The following is an 18,459-nucleotide window of genomic DNA, read 5'->3' as shown; positions in this document are numbered from 1 at the left end:
CCACCGCCTCCAACCCATCTACCCCATTAAAATCCAGCTTAATGTGTCAGACATAACTGCATGCCAGAAAAAAAATGAAGACTTGCATTTATTTAGCGACTTACATGACCTCTGGACTTCCCAAAGCGCTTTACAGCCAATGAAGTACTTTAGAAGTGTAGCCACTGTTGTAGAAAATAAGGCAACCAATTTGCGCACAGCAATGTGATAATGACCAGATAATCTGTTTTTAATGATATTGATTTAGGGGTAAATATTGACCAGGACACCGGAGATATCTCCCCTGCTCTTCTTTGCAATAGTGCCATGGGATCTTTTAAGTTTACCTGAGAGAGCAGATGGGTCCTCAGTTTAATGTATTATCCAAAAGACAGCACCTCCAATAGTGCAGCACTCCCTCAGCACTGCACTGGAGTGTCAGCCTAGATTTTTGTGCTCAAGTCTCTGGAGTGGGACTTGAACCTACAACCTTCAGGTGGGAGAGCCTCACTGACTTAAAATGAGCTAAATGAGACAAGACTACTCAAAACAATAGCCTGAGGTGCAAGAAAAAGTACCTAAGAACTGGGTTAGCAATTTTCAACAATGTAAAATGGTCTTCCAAATATCTATGATCAGCCAGTCCTCAGAAACTGGTAAGCACATTTATTTGGTGAATAAAGATATTTTATTATTGTTAGCGTTAGTGTTTTCTTAGAAGAATCACTCAACACTCAGGGTCGGTTCCAATGCTGAAGCAGCTTTTATTACGCTCAGCGGGAAGGAAAAACTCAGGACCGTATCCAGGTTTCTCTTCACAGAACAAAGGATTACATGCACCTTTATATGTTTCACAACAGTTACAAAACATTTTACTACAGCTACACAGCCCATCACGGCTGGACACAAGCCAATCACAATGATTATAGATTACATATAGGTTATTTTAACCCAATAGAATTCCCCCCATGTCTCAGGAACCATGTGTTCGTCTTTTGTCAGCTTGGGCTGATTGATATAGGTTCTCTCACTAGTTCTTTCTTCTTGGAGAAATAATTGGTTTCTAACCTTGTTTACAGGAGATGGGTTCTCTTATCTCTTTCTTCCTGGGGAATTAATTGGTTTATGGCCTTGAATATGGGAGATGGGTTCTCTCCTCATTATTCTTATCCTGCATCCAAGGCATTCCTATAGTGGGCCTCACAGGGTTATTGCTCGGTCATTGAACATTCAACAGTTCACAGCTTGACTACCTGATTTCCCATCATACCTGGGCAGCCATTTTATGTGTGGCCACTTTAAACTTATATGCGTTTAGATATATCTAGCAGGTGCCTAATGCCTAGTATTCTGGTATATTCTAAAGGTGCCTACCTCCTACAACAATTATCTACCTTGTATAAATTAACTTTGTTGTGAAAATGATGCACTGAACTATTTAGAGGTTGTAGAATGATTTGTGAATCATCATCATAGGCAGTCCCTCGGAATCGAGAAAGACTTGCTTCCACTCTTAAAATGAGTCCTTAGGTGGCTGAACAGTCCAATACGAGAGCCATAGTTCCTGTCACAGGTGGGACAGATAGTCGTTGAGGGAAATGGTGGATGGAACAGGTGTTCCGCACGCTCTTTCTGCTGCCTGCACTTGATTTCTGCATGCACTTGGCGATGAGACTCGAGGTGCTCAGCACCCTCCCAGATGCACTTCCTCCACTTAGGGCAGTCTTTGGCCAGGGACTCCCAGGTGTCAGTGAAGATGTTACACTTTATCAGGGAGGCTTTGAGGGTGTCCTTGTAACCTTTCCTCTGCCCACCTTTGGTTCGCTTGTCGTGAAGGAGTTCCGAGTAGAGTGCTTGCTTTGGGAGTCTCGTGTCTGGCATGTGAACAATGTGGCCTACTCAGCGGAGCTAATCAAGTGTGGTCAGTACTTCAATGCTGGGGATGTTGGCCTGGTCGAGGACGCTAATGTTGGTGTGTCTGTCTTCCCAGGGGATTTGTAGGATCTTGCAGAGACATCGTTGATGGTATTTCTCCAGCGACTTGAGGTTTCTACTGTACATGGTCCATGTCTCTGAGCCATACAGGAGGGCGGGTGTTACTATAGCTCTGTAGACCATGAGCTTGAGCTTGGTGGCAGTTTTGAGGGCCTGGTCTTTGAACACTCTTTTCCTCAGGTGGCCGAAGGCTGCACTGGTACACTGGAGACGGTATTGAATCTCGTCGTCAATGTCTGCTCTTGTTGATAAGAGGCTCCCGAGGTATAGGAAATGGTCCACGTTGTCCAGGGCAGTGCCATGGATCTTGATGACTGGGGGGCAGTACTGTGCGGCAAGGACAGACTGGTGGAGGACCTTTTTGTCTTACGGATATTTAGCGTAAGGCCCATGCATTCGTATGCCTCAGTAAATACGTCGACTGTGTCCTGGAGTTCAGCCTCTGTATGTGCGCAGGCGCAGGCGTCGTCCACGTACTGTAACTCGACGACAGAGGTTGGGGTGGTCTTGGACCTGGCCTGGAGACAGCGTAGGTTGAACAAGTTCCCACTGGTTCTGTAGTTTAGTTCCACTCCAGCGGGGAGCTTGTTGACTGTGAGGTGGAGCATGGCAGCGAGGAAGATTGAGAAGAGGGTTGGGGTGATGACGCAGCCCTGTTTGACCCCGGTCTGGACGTGGATTGGGTCTGTAATGGATCTGTTGGTAAGGATCACAGCCTGCATGTCGTCGTGGGGCAGGCGGAGGATGGTGACGAACTTTTGGGGGCATCCGAAATGGAGGAGGACGCTCCATAGACCCTCGTGGTTGACAGTGTCGAAGGCCTTTGTAAGGTCGAAGAAGGCCATGTATAAGGGCTGGTGCTGTTCCATGCATTTTTCCTGCAGCTGTCGCGCTGCAAAAATCATGTCCGTTGTGCCCCATAGGGGACGAAATCCACACTGTGACTCTGGGAGGAGCTCCTCGGCCACAGGGAGAAGACGGTTGAGGAGGACTCTAGTGACAACTTTCCCAGTGGCTGATAACAGGGAGATTCCTCTGCAGTTGCCGTAGTCGGACTTGTCACCTTTTTTTAAAGATGGTCACGATCACTTCATCTCTCAGATCTCCCGGCATGCTCTCCTCCCACCAGATGAGAGAGATGAGGTCATGTATTTGCGTCAGCAGTGCCTCTCCGCCATACTTCAGTGCCTCAGCAGGGATTCCATCTGCTCCCGAAGCCTTGTTGTTCTTAAGTTGTCTTGTGGCTTTTTCTACCTCGTGCAGTGTTGGGGTTTTACTGAGGTGGTGGTGGGTAACATGCTGCGGGATGGAGTCGCGAACACTCGAGTCAAAGGCAGAGTCTTGATTGAGGAGATCTTTGAAGTGCTCCTTCTAGCGGGCCCTGACTGCCTCAATGTCCTTGATGAGTGTTTCCCCGTTCTTGGCCAGCAGTGGGGTGGGGCCTTGGGTGTTAGGACCGTAGGTGGCCTTGACACATTATGGCTGTTGGCCAGCTGCTGTATCTCCTGTTCTTTCATGTAAGATGGCCGCCGGGGTGGCAGCTCCCTAGGGAGTTCCCCTGCTAAACAGCTCCCATCTTCTACTATCCGGCAACTTTCCACCCTCAACCTCCCTCCTCCCACTGTCTAAACTTCCCCTAGACATAATAGACCCCAATAGGGGGTCTTAACCACTTAAAACCCAACCCTGCGAATCCCACAAGTTTGGGCCTACCTCAGGCTTCCCACCACACCACCCATCGGCGACGACGACTGGGCCTCCTGCGGCGGCGATCTGGACCTCTTACTGCCCCCCTTCGGCGGCCTCCTCCTCGGCATCGACTCACCTACCTCACCCAATCTTTACACCCCGATGATGCCCGACGAGCCAGATGAGCCTCCGACCAGGCGATCGGGCCTCCGGGCCTCCAGCCCTCCAACGGCGATCGGCACCCCCCCCAGCGGTGGCAGACAGGCCTCTCCTCCACGACGATTTGTGTATATATGATTGAGCGCCCTTAACAACTATTCTTCAAATCATTAATGTTCAATTACACCTGATAAATAAAATACATTTGAGTATTAATTAATAGCAAGCTCTATGAATATCATATCCAGAGAATCATCCATAGCTACAAACACATGAGCTGACACCAACCTGACCGAGGCAGAGAAGGAAGATTATGATAAGAGGAGATCACTCATTATCTGAGATTGCAACATAGCATGAAACAATGAAAGCTATCCAATTAACACGCACTACTTAGAACCTCCACAGGGCCAGCGCAGAATCAATGAGGTCACCTGTAAAACCTGTAAAACAGAGTGGGAACTGTCAGACATAGCTAAACTTTCCCTTTCAAACCCCCAGACATCTTGAGGCACCTGGAGGTAGCAAGAACTGTGAAGATTTCAAGCACTGATAATGTGTTAGTCTTGGTTTTGAGGTAACACTCTCATCTTCTGAGTCAGAAGGCCATGGGTTCAAGCTACAATAAAGAGACTTGCCTACTCTAGGTTGCCACTTTGGAGGTGCTGTCTTTCAGATGAGGCGTTTAACAGAGGCCCCATCCGCCCTCTCAGTTGGTCGTAAAAGATTCCATAACACATTTCAAAGAAGAGCAGGGGAGTTCTCCTGGTATCCTGGCCAACATTTTCCCCTCAACCAACATCATCAAAAACAGATCATCTGGTCATTGCTGCTTGTGGTACACTGCTGTGCACAAATGGGCTGCTGCATTTCCTATATTAAGACAATGACTACACTTCAAAATTAAATTGTAGGCATTGTTGTAATGCAAACAAATTATGTGCAGAAAGATCCTAAAACAAAAACAGTAATAAGATAAATAACATGGTAATCTGTTTCAGTGATGTTGACGAAGTGACAAATATTGTCCTGGATATTGGGAGAATTCCACTGCTCTTTGAATAGTGCTGTGGGATACTTTGTTTCCACTTAGCCTGACATCAGTAGTGGGGAAAATGTTCGAATCAATCATTAAGGATGAAATAGCAGCACATTTGGAAAGCAGTGATAGGATTGGTCCAAGTCAGCATGGATTTATGAAGGGGAAATCATGCTTGACAAATCTTCTGGAATTTTTTGAGGATGTAACCAGTAGAGTGGACAGGGGAGAACCAGTGAATGTGGTGTATTTGGACTTTCAAAAGGCTTTTGACAAGGTCCCACATGAGAGATTGGTGTGCAAAATCAAAGCACATGGTAATGGGGGTAATGTACTGACGTAGATAGAAAACTGGTTGGCAGACAGGAAGCAGAGAGTCGGGATTAACGGGTCCTTTTCAGAATGGCAGGCAGTGACTAGTGGAGTGCCGCAGGGCTCAGTGCTGGGACCACAGCTCTTAACAATATATATTAATGAATTGATGATAGAATTGAGTGTAATATCTCCATGTTTGCAGATGACACTAAACTGGGTGGCGGTGTGAGCTGTGAGGAGGACGCTAAGAGGCTGCAGGGTGATTTGGACAGGTTAGGCGAGTGGGCAAATACATGTCAGATACAGTATAATGTGGATAAATGTGAGGTTATCCACTTTGGGGGCAAAAACCCAAAGGCAGAATATTATCTGAATGGTGGCAGATTAGGAAAAGGGGAGATGCAACGAGACCTGGGTGTCATGATTCATCAGTCATTGAAGTTGACATGCAGGTACAGCAGGCGGTGAAGAAGGCAAATGGTATGTTGGCCTTCATGGCAAGGGGATTTGAGTATAGGAGCAGGGAAGTCTTACTGCAGTTGTACAGGGCCTTGGTGAGGCCCCACCTGGAATATTGTGTTCAATTTTGGTCTCCTAGTCTGAGGAAGGACGTTCTTGCTATTGAGGGAGTGCAGCGAAGGTTCACCAGACTGATTCCTGGGATGGCAGGACTGTCATATGAGAAGAGACTGGATCGACTGGGCCTGTATTCACTGGAGTTTAGAAGGATGAGAGGGGATCTCATAGAAACATATAAGATTCTAACGGGGCTGGACAGGTTAGATGCAGGAAGAATGTTCCCGATGTTGGAGAAGTCTAGAACCAGGGGACATAGTCTTAGGATAAGGGGTAAGCCATTTAGGACTGAGACGAGGAGAAACTTCTTCACTCAGAGAGTTGTTAACCTGTGGAATTCCCTACCGCAGAGAGTTGTTGATGCCAGTTCGTTGGATATATTCAAGAGGAAGTTAGATATGGCCCTTGCGGCTAAAGGGATCAAGGGGTATGGAGAGAAAGCAGGAATGGGGTACTGAAGGAATGATCAGCCATGATCTTATTGAATGGTGGTGCAGGCTCGAAGGGCCGGATGGCCTACTCCTGCACCTATTTTCTATGTTTCTATGTTTGAACTGGCAGACTTGGTTTAATGTCTCTTCCGAAGGACAGCATCTCCGATAGTGCAGCACTCCCTTAGTACTGCACTGACTTCTCTCTGAAACTTCTTGAAGCATTTATAAATGATATATGAATTACTTTGAAGTACTCATTGGGCTGGGTTTTACTAGGGTGGGACTTTCGCCTCACACCCTGATGCTGCTGTGACCCTGGCTCAGTTTTTACCTTGGGCCTTGATACTCATGTAGTGCAGGTTCCTGGTGGGATCTCTGCAGCCAAAAGGTAACCTGCTGCTACTGAGGAGGAAGATACAGCAGTAGGACGACATCCATTGCAGCACCAGAAGAGGAGGGAATCAATTTAAAATGGGTTACAGATAAAGATTTCAGTGCCTTCGGTGTTAACCAACAAGCCATTTAGAAGGATTAGTAGGAAGAGGACTACAAAATCCAGGTCTATTATGACCATTTCCAAGAGCATTGAAGGTCAGTTGGAATATTTTTCTCATGGAATGGAGCTGTTCAGTCCTTAGTTGAAATAGACCATAGTAGCCCTCGGGTATGATGATTTCATGATAGTAAATAATTTGCAGCGAGCAATAAATCTGCTCAAATGCATTTTACAAAATGCAACATGGGTTTTATTTTTACTTCAGGTTGAGCTATTGTTGCTATTACTTATGGCTTAAAAAGGAGTCAGAAAAGAGTTACCGCATTAAGAAGCCTAGGGAAATTTTTCAAATTTTACAGATGATTAGAGATAATTGTAAAATAAGAGCTAGAGCTTCTGCAAGTGAGCCTATGCGGCATGACTCCCTGCCACCGCAGGATCCTAGTTTTGCTACATACAAGCATAATGATATTCCCTTATATAGGATACTTCAAAAAGGAATGCTGTAGTGCCCCAGGGTTTAAACCGTCTGCACAATAGATGGTGCTCAAATCTGTATGAATCAAAATTTGTCAATAGTTCAATGGTAGCAAATGGTTCAGCTCAAACAGTGAATTCATTTATATACTGCTGAATGGAGGCTTCTGTGTTTAGATTAGACTCTTAAATCTAATGCTCTTGAAAAAGTTGAGACAAGCTTGCAGGTCCACGAATGGGGACATTTTTGCAATTTTCTATTTTGCTAATTGTTCCCTTCCTCTCCTGAACAACAACAGCAACGACAAAAACTTGCATTTATATAGCACCTTTAAAGTAGTAAAACATCCCAAGGTGCTTCACCGGAGCGATTAACATAATTTGACACTGAGCCACAAAAGGAAATATTAGGACTTGTGACCAAAAGCTTGGTCAAAGAGGTAGGTTTTAAGGAGCGCCCTAAAGGAGCAGAGAGAGGCGGAGAGATTTAGGGAGCGAATTCCAGAGCTTTGGGCCTAAGCTGCTGAAGTCACGGGCGCCGAGGGTGGAGCGAAGGGAGTCGGGTATGCGCAAGGGACTAGATTTGGAGAAGCGCAGAGATCTCGGCGTTTGTAGGGCTGGAGGAAGTTACAGAGATAGGGAGGTGCAGCAATTCCATATTGGGACGTTCATGCATGCTGATCGCTGACTGAAACCTTACCATAAGGCCCATTAATCACGTGTGAGCAGTGAATTCAGTCATGGGGGGACATCAATGCAACAATCCTGTCTAGACATATGCATATCCAGCACAATCATGGGATTAAAAATAAGGAGTGGGAGGATCTTGGTTGATTTTCTCTTCCCTAAAGAAAGAAATCATTTGCCTTTGATAAAGTGCCACATAATAGGCTTGCCAGCAAAGTTGAAGCCCATGGAATAAAAGGGACAATGGCAGCATTGGTACCAAATTGGCTAAGTGACAGGAAACAGAGAGTAGTGGTGAACGATTGTTTATTGGACTGGAGGAAAGTATACAGTGGTGTTCCCCAGGGGTTGGTACTAGGACCACTGCTTTTCTTGATGTATATTAATGACTTGGACTTGAGTATACAGGGCACAATTTTAAAATTTGCAGATGACCCAAAACTTGGAAGTATAGTGAACATTGAGGATGATAGTGATAGACTTCAAGAGGACATACAAACTGGTGGAATGGACGGACACATGGCAGATGAAATTAATGCAGAAAATTGCGTGATACATTTTAGTAAGTGATACATTTTAGTAAGAAGAACGAGGAGAGGCAATATAAACTAAAGGGTACAATTCTAAAGTGGATACATGAACAGAGAGACCTGGGAGTATATCTGCACAAATCTGGCAAAGGTGGCAGGGCAGGTTGGGAAAGCAGTTAAAAAAGCATATGGGATCCTGGGCTTCGTAAATAGAGGCATAGAGTACAAAAGCAAGGAAGTTATGATGAACCTTTACAAAACACTGGTTCAACCACAACTGGAGTATTGTGTCCAATTCTAGGCACCGCACTTTAGGAAGGATGTGAAGGTCTTAGAGAGGGTGCAGAAAAGATTTACAAGAATGGTTTCAGGGATGAGGGACTTCAGTTACATGGATAGAGTGGAGACACTGGGGTTGTTCTCCTTAGAGCAGAGAAGATTGAGAGGAGATTTGATAGAGGTATTCAAAATCATGAGTCTAGACAGAGTAGATAGAGAAAAACTGTTCCCATTGGCAGAACGGCTGTGAACCAAAGGACACAGATTTAAGGTGATTGGCAGAAGAACCAAAGGCGACATGAGGGAAAACGTTTTTACACAGCGAATGATTAGGATCTGGAATGCACTGCTTGAAAGGGTGGTGGAGGCAGATTCAATCATGGCTTTCAAAAGGAGTTGGATAAGTACCTGAAGGAAAAAAAAATATGTAAGACTACAGGGAAAAGGTGGGGTGTGGGACTTGCAGAGAGCTGGCATGGGCTCGACGGGCCAAATAGTCTCCTTCTGTGCTGTTTTTGAACATCAAACCTCTTCAACCGTACCTTTAGTCAACTATCATAACACTTTTGTCTCCCGTATCAGTTGCGGCTCAATTGGTAGAGTCTTGCCTCTGAGTGAGAAGGTTGTGCGTTCAAGTTCCACTCTCGTGACTTAAGCGCAAAAACTTAGGCGGACACTCCAGGGCAGTGTTACACTGTTGGAGGTGCTGTCTTTTGGATGAGTCGTTAAACTGAGGCAAAAAATAAGGGTCACTTAAGTTGTGTAAGTCTCAACCTTCCAGACTCCCGGCGCATAACCTCTAATGTGGGACACAGAGCCTCAAAAAGAGCTGATCAGTGTTCCTAGAAGAGCTCGCTTGCTGCTGATTTTAACCAATGCCGTCCCCAGCGCTTATAGAGGTGTCGACACAATTTGCCCGTGATACGCAGTGGTCAATGTAACCTGATGATACTGCACTATACAACTGCCTGGGTCCACACTTACAGTTGTGGTCAAGGCACTTGTCTCTTTTCAGCTTAGCGAGGAGGCGGCTTGCAACACGGAGAAGATAAATTGGTGATTGCCCAAAGTCAACCATGTCTCTGTATCTACCCTGTGGAGTGTGCCTGAACTGGAGAGACAGTAACCTTGACTCATCTCCGTCCGTGTCCCATCACACGGATAGTGTGAGACTGTTTTTTTGTTTGAAGCCAGCGCTGCACTATGAAGGGAATTACATCTTGCAACTACCAGGATGGTGGAAGGTGAACAAGATGGTCCTTGATCTTTATTTGTCTAGCAACTCCTATGTTCCTATCTTTCAAAAACTAATTTCCATCTTCAAGTCCTGTTCTGGATGAAGACTTTTCCCCCTTTCAATGAGTGCATTTTCACACCACCTCTGTATGGGTTAGTGGTCTAAAACACATTGAAAGACAGCAAGAATGGATTTTGAGGCCCCCAATCAAGCCCCTTTGTTTAGTTTAATTCAGCAAAAGGTGCTTGAATATGAAACAAAACTATCACATCAGCATCCATGCAAGTAGTGCTGCTTTATAACTTAAGTGACCCTCATTTGTTGTCAACCTGATTGAGTCTGGAATTTATGATGGGGAATAACTGGGTTGTAGCAATCTTTCCTTTCAGCCCCCAGATAAATGGATATATTTCACTTATTTTTCTTAAAAAGGTCTATTACTAACAATGTTGTTTTTCGGGTTGGAGCTGCGCTGCATTATAAAAAGGAATTTTCATTCCTTTCTCAGTCTGAAGAAATATTTTGTGTCTGCGTACAGTGAATGTTGTCACCGGCAAGGCATGACCTGTGAGAGAACACCACCGCAGGTCGGGGCTATAAATAGAGCAGAAGCGCCGGGCCCTGGAACATCGTGGGTGAAGGTGCGGCGAATGAGGGTACGGCGCCCAGAAGAGGCGAGGGCCCAGGGGCAGCACGGGCCAGCCCACACTGCGATATGTGTGCAGTAGAGCAGGTCTTCAGTCGTCCTGGTTAACCCTTGCCACTGGATAAAGGCCTAGCTCGGTCAAGCCCGTGTGGTGGCTGGTATGCAATGGTTACCACATGTTAAAAAAAATCCACGCACAGGCATCTTCCACCCCCTCAATTGGAGTTCAGGACTGGAACATTGGGTCCTTCATTGAAACATCTGTGAACTCTTGTGGAAGCAAGTCATCCTCGTTCGAGGGACCGCCTATGATGATAAACTGAGGCTCTGTCTGCTCTCTCAGGTGGACATAAAAAATCTCATGGCACTATTTCAAAGAAGAGCAGGGGAGTTATCCCCAGTGTCCTGGCCTATATTTATCCCTCAATCAACATCACTAAAACAGATTATCTAGTCATTATCACATTGCTCTCTGTGGGAACTTGCTGAGTGCAAATTGGCTGCCACATTTCTTACATTACAACAGTGTCTACACTTCAAAAGTACTTCATTGGCTCAGCACTTTGGGACATCCTGAGGTCATGAAAGGCACTGTATAAATACAATTATTTATTTTACCAGGTTTAAATGAATAAATTTAAACCCAACTATTCAAAATGCAATTAAATTCTAGCTGAATTAGTTGGAGTCGTAGGGGGACAAACGTCATAAGCTCAATATGTTCTTATATATTATTCTTATTAATAGTGTCTTATGGGCCCGAAATTGATGAAGGGCTCCGCCCGCCGAAGTGCTGCCCAAAGGACTGCTGACGTCCCTGGCGGTTCTTTGGGCAGGATATTCATGAAGAAGGTCTCTCGAAGGTCGGCGGATGGCACATGAACGACTTACGCCGCCAATGTGGGTGGCAGACGGCGGGAGCTCCCAATCTCGGTGGCAAAGGCACATGCCTCCCAAGTGCCGCCGAGGATGAAGTCGGGCCCATGGAGGGTCGAAGAGCTGGAAAGAAAAAGCATCAACAAAAAAACCCATCTGAAGACCTTCAGGGGACCAAATCCAGGTAAGTCCCTGTAAAGAAATAAATGACAAAAAGTTCACTAACCTTTTCGTCAGCATCTTCCTACTTACCGTCGGGGACAGACCAGCCTCCAGCCAGCGGTCCACCCCCGTTCTGCCACCGAGTCCCGACGACCCCCGCCCGCATCAATATGGCATCTCGGTGGACGGGAGCTCAGTTGCGCGATTCGGCCGTCCACTGATGTCAGCGGGCGCTTCCCGGCGGCTCTCACCTCCCTCCCGCCCGCTCCAGGCCACGTTGAAAGTGGCACTGGGCAATTTGACCAGAGGAATGTCGGCAGAAATGGGTGGAAGTCGGCGGCAGTGGGCGGTAAGGCCATCAATTTCGGCCCCGTAATGTCTTACAAAGAAAGGTTGAGCAGGTTGGGTCTATACTCATTGGAGTTTAAAAGAATGAGAGGGGATCTTATTGAAAGATTCTGAAGGGGCTTGACAGGGTAGATGCAGAGAGGATGTTTCCCCTCATGGGGGAATCTAGAACTAGGGGGCATAATTTAAAATGGAAATGAGGAAGAATTTCTTCTCTGAGGGTCATGAATCTTTGGAATTCTCTTCCCCAGAGAGCTGTGGAGGCTGGATCATTGAATATATTTAAGGTGGAGATCGACTCCCTTATCATTCAAAAATCTATCTTAGGTTATGGAGAGCGAGCAGGGAAGTGGAGTTGAGGCTAAGATCGGATCAACCATGATCTTATTGAATGCTAGAACAGGCACGAGGGGCCAAAACGCCTACTCCTGCTTCTATTTCTTATGTTCTTATGCTTAATAAAATAAGAACAGGTTATACGGGATATTTTCCTAGATTTGAGCCCAGGACATTGGGTTACTTGAGCAAAGTGAATATCAGAAGAACAGGCAGGTCACATGTCTGAAATAAAAACCCGCCTGATTTTCCTCCCATTTTAAATAATGGAAGAGGATTCAGGCATGTGTGTGCTGCCGATTTTCCAATGTTCACTGAGCTCAGGGGATCCAGTGTACCTTGGTACAGACCAAGGACAATCTCATCTCATTATGTGGAACTTGCTACCACAAGGGGTAGGTGTGGCGAATAGCATAGATACATTTAAGGGGAAGCTGGATAAACACATGAGGGAGAAAGGAATCGAAGGTTATGCTAAAATAGTTAGATGAAGAGTGGTGGGAGGAGAATCGTGTGGAGCATAAACATTGGCTTAAACCAGTTGGACCAAATTGCCTGTTCCCTACTTTCTATGTAATTCTATGTAATATGTCCAAGAACATATCTGTAAGCAGAAAATGATGATAAACTAGATTTCTTCCTAATTCTTGAATATTTTCCCCCTATTCTGCAGAAGTGACCGTTCACAAAGAAAATCAATGAAAAAGTTTAACAAGAACAAATGTCTTCAAGTACAGAGAGAGAACATGTCCAACTGTGCTGTTTCATCATTATTGCTAGCTGACAATGGAAAAGTGGCCAATGTAAATCTCAACAATGAACAGAAGTACCTTGAAGTCTGTGAAGGACCACAGTCACTGATGGATAATACTGTAATTCCTAACAAAGTTATTCCATGATCAGACTATCTAAAATCTGTAATAAACCTCCAATTCTCAGGAATGGGGAAAACCTGTTGTATCACAATATTTAGCATTGTAGTCAAAAAGAAATGTTATGAATCATTCATGTTTGTCTTAATAGTCCACTGGATTCTTGAAATACTTAATACCTGTAGTTCACATTTTATGGGTTGAAATTGTGCTCTGCAACAGTAGTAACAAAATTATTTTGTTCACAATCTTAACACGGCTATAACTCAACTGTCTTTTAATAAAAGCAGACTGAAATAGTCATAGAAATGTGCTGATACATTCATTACTAATATTCAAAAGCACAATTTCAACCCATTTGTGGTAACGCTCCATAGTAGTGTCTCTGAGGTGGAAGCTCCAGGTTAACAGAAACTTCCAGGCTTCACAAAACTCACACACACCTCCAATACTCAGCGCTCAACACTAATTGCTTCTTATTATTTCACCTGCACAATGAAAACAAGTTCGAAAAAGAATGCTCATTGGTACAAAAAAGTTGGATTGATACGAAAATTCATCCAAATCCAGTAATCATTTTGTTACCAAAATCTATCTGTTTCCAGAACCAAATTGGTCCAAACTGATCTGGGACCCAGGCAATTCTGAAGCATGTGGCCCGTCCAGTGCAAATGGACTAACACAGCTGATTCAGTCACACTAGTAGGTTTTACGATTACCTAGTCTCCTACTTCATTACTGATTGGAAATGATCTCTTTATAAAAAAGTGATGGCTTCAGAGAAATCTCATGTCTTGCAATGCTGTGACTTGAGAACTTCTGAAGGACAGTGTTTCAAGGCGTAACCTTCGACAGTTTTATAATAGAATCACCAATGGTCTTGATGGAGATGATTTGAGAGGTGACATGTCATGCCTCTTCACCAGCACCATGCTTCAGCTGCTAAAGGTTCGAGGCCTGGTAGACATATAGGGCTAGAATTTGCACTCCATCGCTGCCTGGTTTCTCGGCTTAATTGGCTGTTTTGAGCGAGAACCGGGTCAGCGAAAAATTCTCTTCCTGAAGCACGCCAGCAGTTTTGAAGTACCGCTGGGGAGCAGATTGCCGGCGTGCAACTTCCACAGATCACCCTGGCATGATTTTTGGCTGAACGGGAGCCCGCAGGCAAGTATAAATTTAAAAAATTTAAAACCGCCCACGAGGATCAGCAGAGCTAAGCGGTAGGTAAGTAGATCTGCAAGAAAAAGGTAAGTGATTGGTTTTTTACTATTTATTTTCAAAATCTGTTGGGGTGATTTAATTTAAAAATGTTTTGGGGATTTTTTAGTTAGGTTTTTTTTTTAATTATTTTTTTTTGGTGTTAGGCCGAACTTGCAGCCTCGGGGTAAATTTTTTAACATTTTTTTATTTTTCGCCCATTTTCTTCAGGCACCATCCAATCTAGCCGAAATTGCACTTTACGTCCAGATTGGGGGTGCCAGACCCATAGTTTTCATTGAGCGGATTTTTTTTCTGGGACGTTTTCGCCGGCGATTATCTTCCCAGCCGTAGCGATTTTTTGGGCAACAATCGGGCGCTGGTGGGCTTTTGAGAAATTCTAGTCCTATAATGACATATATTTGAGTGTTATCAAACCAGTCTATCTTTCTGCACTAAAAGAGCAAGATGACGACAGGAAAGGTGATAATATTTCCTTATCTCCAGTTTTTGTTTTCTAATTGTCTTATTATGTACTACTCCTAAATGTGCGAGTTCCTGATATGATAACGAAAACTCCATAAATGAGATTGGTAATTTATTTTTAATGATTAAATTATTAATAATTACGAAGAAAAAACAATTGCAGGGCTACGGGGAAAGGGTGGGGGGAGTGGGACTAGCCGAAGTGCTCTTGCAGAGAGAGCCGGCACAGGCTTGATGGGCCGAATGGCTTCCTATGTTGTAACCATTCTATGATTCTACTTTATATTATTTCCTTCACTTTTCCCTCCATCCATTGAGTTCTGTCCAAGGGCAGGTCCTTATTCAAGTCCCCCACTTAGGACAGACGAGTGGCTGAGGTGGTTTCCTGTTGTCTGCTTCACTGTTTTCTATCTACAGCGTAACTTCTCCGAGATGAGCTGCAACCAAGACTAAATGGCTCCACTTATCCTTTATAATGTGGGGGTGGGTGGGGGGGGCACCCACTGAACATCAATCCAGTATTCCAGTCTCCGCTTGCTGGGGCTGGCTGGAGTGGGGCTCGATCCGAACACTTTCAGGATCAGAGACAGAAATACCACCCCTGAGCCAGTGGTCACTCTGTCAGGATGTGAGTAACTCGCTGGGCGTTAGCCCAATATTTGGAGACCATATTCTAGTCTCCACTCATTAAGGCTGTCTGGTGAACCCTTCACCTTCTGACTTGAAGTGGGAATACCACTACTAAACCAAAGGATCACTCGTATAAATAAATACAGAAATAATTTAATAAAACTGTTTATGTGCCTTGTAAGAAATGGTGGATTGGAAGAAATAACGAGACCAAAAAGCCTCATCACACTGGTGTTAGAATTAAATGATTCTTTCCAAGGTACAATAGCTAAAGCTATTTGAACAGTGTGAACATAAATAACTGATGATAGGCATCTCCAAAACATCTGAAGGCCAAGAATAGCATGTCCAACTCCAACCTTAGGAAGATGTGACGAGGAGGGTTTCACCCAAGAGTTGAGACAAAGGACCCGACATATAGGTTAAATGGTCCTGCCAGGTTGGGTCTATACTCATTGGAGTTTAGAAGGCAAGTGGATCTTGTTGAAAGATTCTGAGGGGGCTTGACAGGGTAGATGGAGAGAGGATGTATCCCCTCATGGGGAATCTAGAACTAGGGTGCATAATTTCAGAATAAGGGGTCGCCCATTTAAAACAGAAATGAGGAGGAATTTCTTCTCTGTGGGTCGTGAATCTTTGGAATTTTCTTTCCCAGAGAGCTGTGGAGGCTGGGTCATTGAATATATTTAAGGTGGAGAGAAAGACAGATTTTTGAATGATAAGGGAGTCAAGGATTATGGGGAGCGAGCAGAGAAGTGGAGTTGAGGCCAAGATCAGATCAACCATGATCTTGTTGAATGGCGGAGCAGGCTTGAGGGGCCAAAATGCCTAGTCCTGCTCCTATTTCTTAGTTTCTTATTCTATTAAACATAAGAACAGGTTATAGGGGAGATTTTCCTAGATTTGAGCCCAGGACATTGGGTTACTTGAGCAAAGTGACTATCAGATGAACAAGCAGGTCACATGTCTGAAAAGAAACCCACCTGATTTTCCTCCCATTTTAAATAATGGAAGAGGATTCAGGCATGTGTGTGCTGCCGATTTTGCAATGTTCACTGAGCTCAGGGGATCCAGTGTACCTTGGTGCAGACCAAGGACAATCTTATCTTATTATGTGGAACTTGCTACCTCAAGGAGTAGGTGTGGCGAATAGCATAGATACGTTTAAGGGGAAGCTAGATAAACACATGAGGAGCAAAGGAATAGAAGGTTATGCTAAAATAGTTAGATGAAGAGTGGTGGGAGGAGACTCGTGTGAAGCATAAACATTGGTCTAAACCAGTTGGGCCAAATTACCTGTTCCCTACATTCTATGTAATTCTATGTAATATGTCCAAGAACATATCTGTAAGCAGAAAATGACAAACTAGATTTCTTCCTAATTCTTGAATATTTTCCCCTATTCTGCAGAAGTGACCATTCACAAAGAAAATCAGCGCAAAAGTTTAACAAGTCTTCAAGTACAGAGAGAGAACATGTCTAACTGTGCTGTTTCATCATTATTGCCAGCTGTCACTGGAAAAGTGGCCAATGTAAATCTCAACAATGAACAGAAGTGCCTTGAAGTCTCTGAAGGACCACAGTCACTGATGGATAATACTGTAATTCCTAACAAAGTTATTCCATGATCAGACTATCTAAAATCTGTAATAAACCTCCAATTCTCAGGACTGGGGAAAACCTGTTGTATCACAATATTTAGCATTGTAGTCAAAAAGAAATGTAATGAATCATTCATGTTTGTCTTAATAGTTCACTGGATTCTTGGAATACTTAATACTTGTAATACACGTTTGAGTTGAAATTGCGCTATGCAACGTTAGTAATAAACATGTTTGTAGCAAATTATTTTATTCACGATCTTAACACGACAATAACTCAACTATCTTTTAAAATAGCAGACTGAAATAGTCATACAAATGTGCTGATACATTCATTACTAATATTCAAAAGCACTTTTTCAACCCATTTGTGGTAACGCTCCATAGTAGTGTCTCTGAGGTGGAAGCTCCAGGTTAACAGAAACTTCCAGGCTTCACAAAACTCACACACACACACACACAAAACTCCAATACTCAGCGCTCAACACTAATTACTTCTTATTATTTCACCTGCACAATGAAAACAAGTTCAAAAAAGAATGCTTTCCTGCTATATCTCATTGGTACAAAAAAGAAGTTGGATCAATACGAAAATTCATCCAAATCCAGTGATCATTTTGTTACCAAAATCTATCTGTTTCCAAAACCAAATTGGTCCAAACTCTGCTTGATCTGGGACGCAGGCAATTCTGAAGCATGTTGATAACCTGGTCTGCTTCTTCATTACTGATTGGCAATTTTCTCTTTATTAAAAAAAAGGTGATGGCTTCAGAGAAATTTCATGTCTTGCAATGCTGTGACGTGAGAACTTCTGAAGGACAGTGTTTCAAGGCATAACCTCCTCCAGTTTTATAATAGAAACACCAATGGTCTTGATGGAGATGGTTTGAGAGGGACATGCCGCTTCACCAGTATCATGCTTCAGCTGCTGAAGGTTTGAGACCTGGTAGACATATATTTGAGTGTTTATCAAACCAGTCTATCAGCACTAAAAGTGCAAGATGATGAAAGGAAAGGTGATTATATTTTCTTATCTCCAGTTATTGTTTTCTAATTGTCTTATTATGTACTTCCTTAAATGTGCGAGTCCCTGATATGTTGAAAGAAAATATCCATAAATGACTTTGGTAATTTATTTTTAATTATTAATAATTATGAAGGAAAAACAATTGCAGGGCTACGGGGAAAAGGCAGGGGAGTGGGCCTAGCCGAAGTGCTCTTGCAGAGAGCCGGCACAGGCTCGACGGGCTGAATGACCTATGCGGTAACCATTCTGTGATTCTATTTTATATTATTTCCTTTACCTTTCCCTCCATCCATTGAGTTCTGTCCCAGGGCAGGTCCTTATTCAAGTCTCCCACTTAGAAGGGAAGAATGGCTGAGGCGGTTTCCTGTTGTCTTCTTCACGGTTTT

The 18,459-nt window shown here is 44.0% G+C and overlaps 1 protein-coding gene across 7 annotated transcripts in view; it reads left to right on the top strand.

Moving 5' to 3' along the window:
• The window catches only part of mrap (melanocortin 2 receptor accessory protein), a 161,997-nt gene extending 143,873 nt beyond the window's left edge, over positions 1–18,124 (top strand). For 5 of the 7 annotated variants that reach the window (XR_011595836.1, XR_011595833.1, XR_011595835.1 and 2 more), the window contains exons 3-4: positions 12,934–13,132; positions 16,856–18,124. Coding sequence is in view for 2 of the 7 variants with exons in the window: in XM_070893740.1 (XP_070749841.1) it covers positions 12,934–13,132; positions 16,856–16,861 (205 nt within the window). In the remaining 5 variants the exon portion in view is untranslated. Of the gene's footprint in view, positions 1–12,933; positions 13,835–16,855 lie in introns of all 7 variants that reach the window. The other 2 variants (XR_011595832.1, XM_070893741.1) reach the window with 2 other exon arrangements.
• The last annotated feature ends 335 nt before the right edge of the window (positions 18,125–18,459 follow it).

Source organism: Pristiophorus japonicus, chromosome 11, assembly GCF_044704955.1.
Source record: "Pristiophorus japonicus isolate sPriJap1 chromosome 11, sPriJap1.hap1, whole genome shotgun sequence".
Lineage (NCBI taxonomy): Eukaryota > Metazoa > Chordata > Chondrichthyes > Pristiophoridae > Pristiophorus > Pristiophorus japonicus.
The sequence above is the reverse complement of the archived record's forward strand: the minus strand, read 5'-3'. Positions and strand labels throughout refer to the sequence as shown.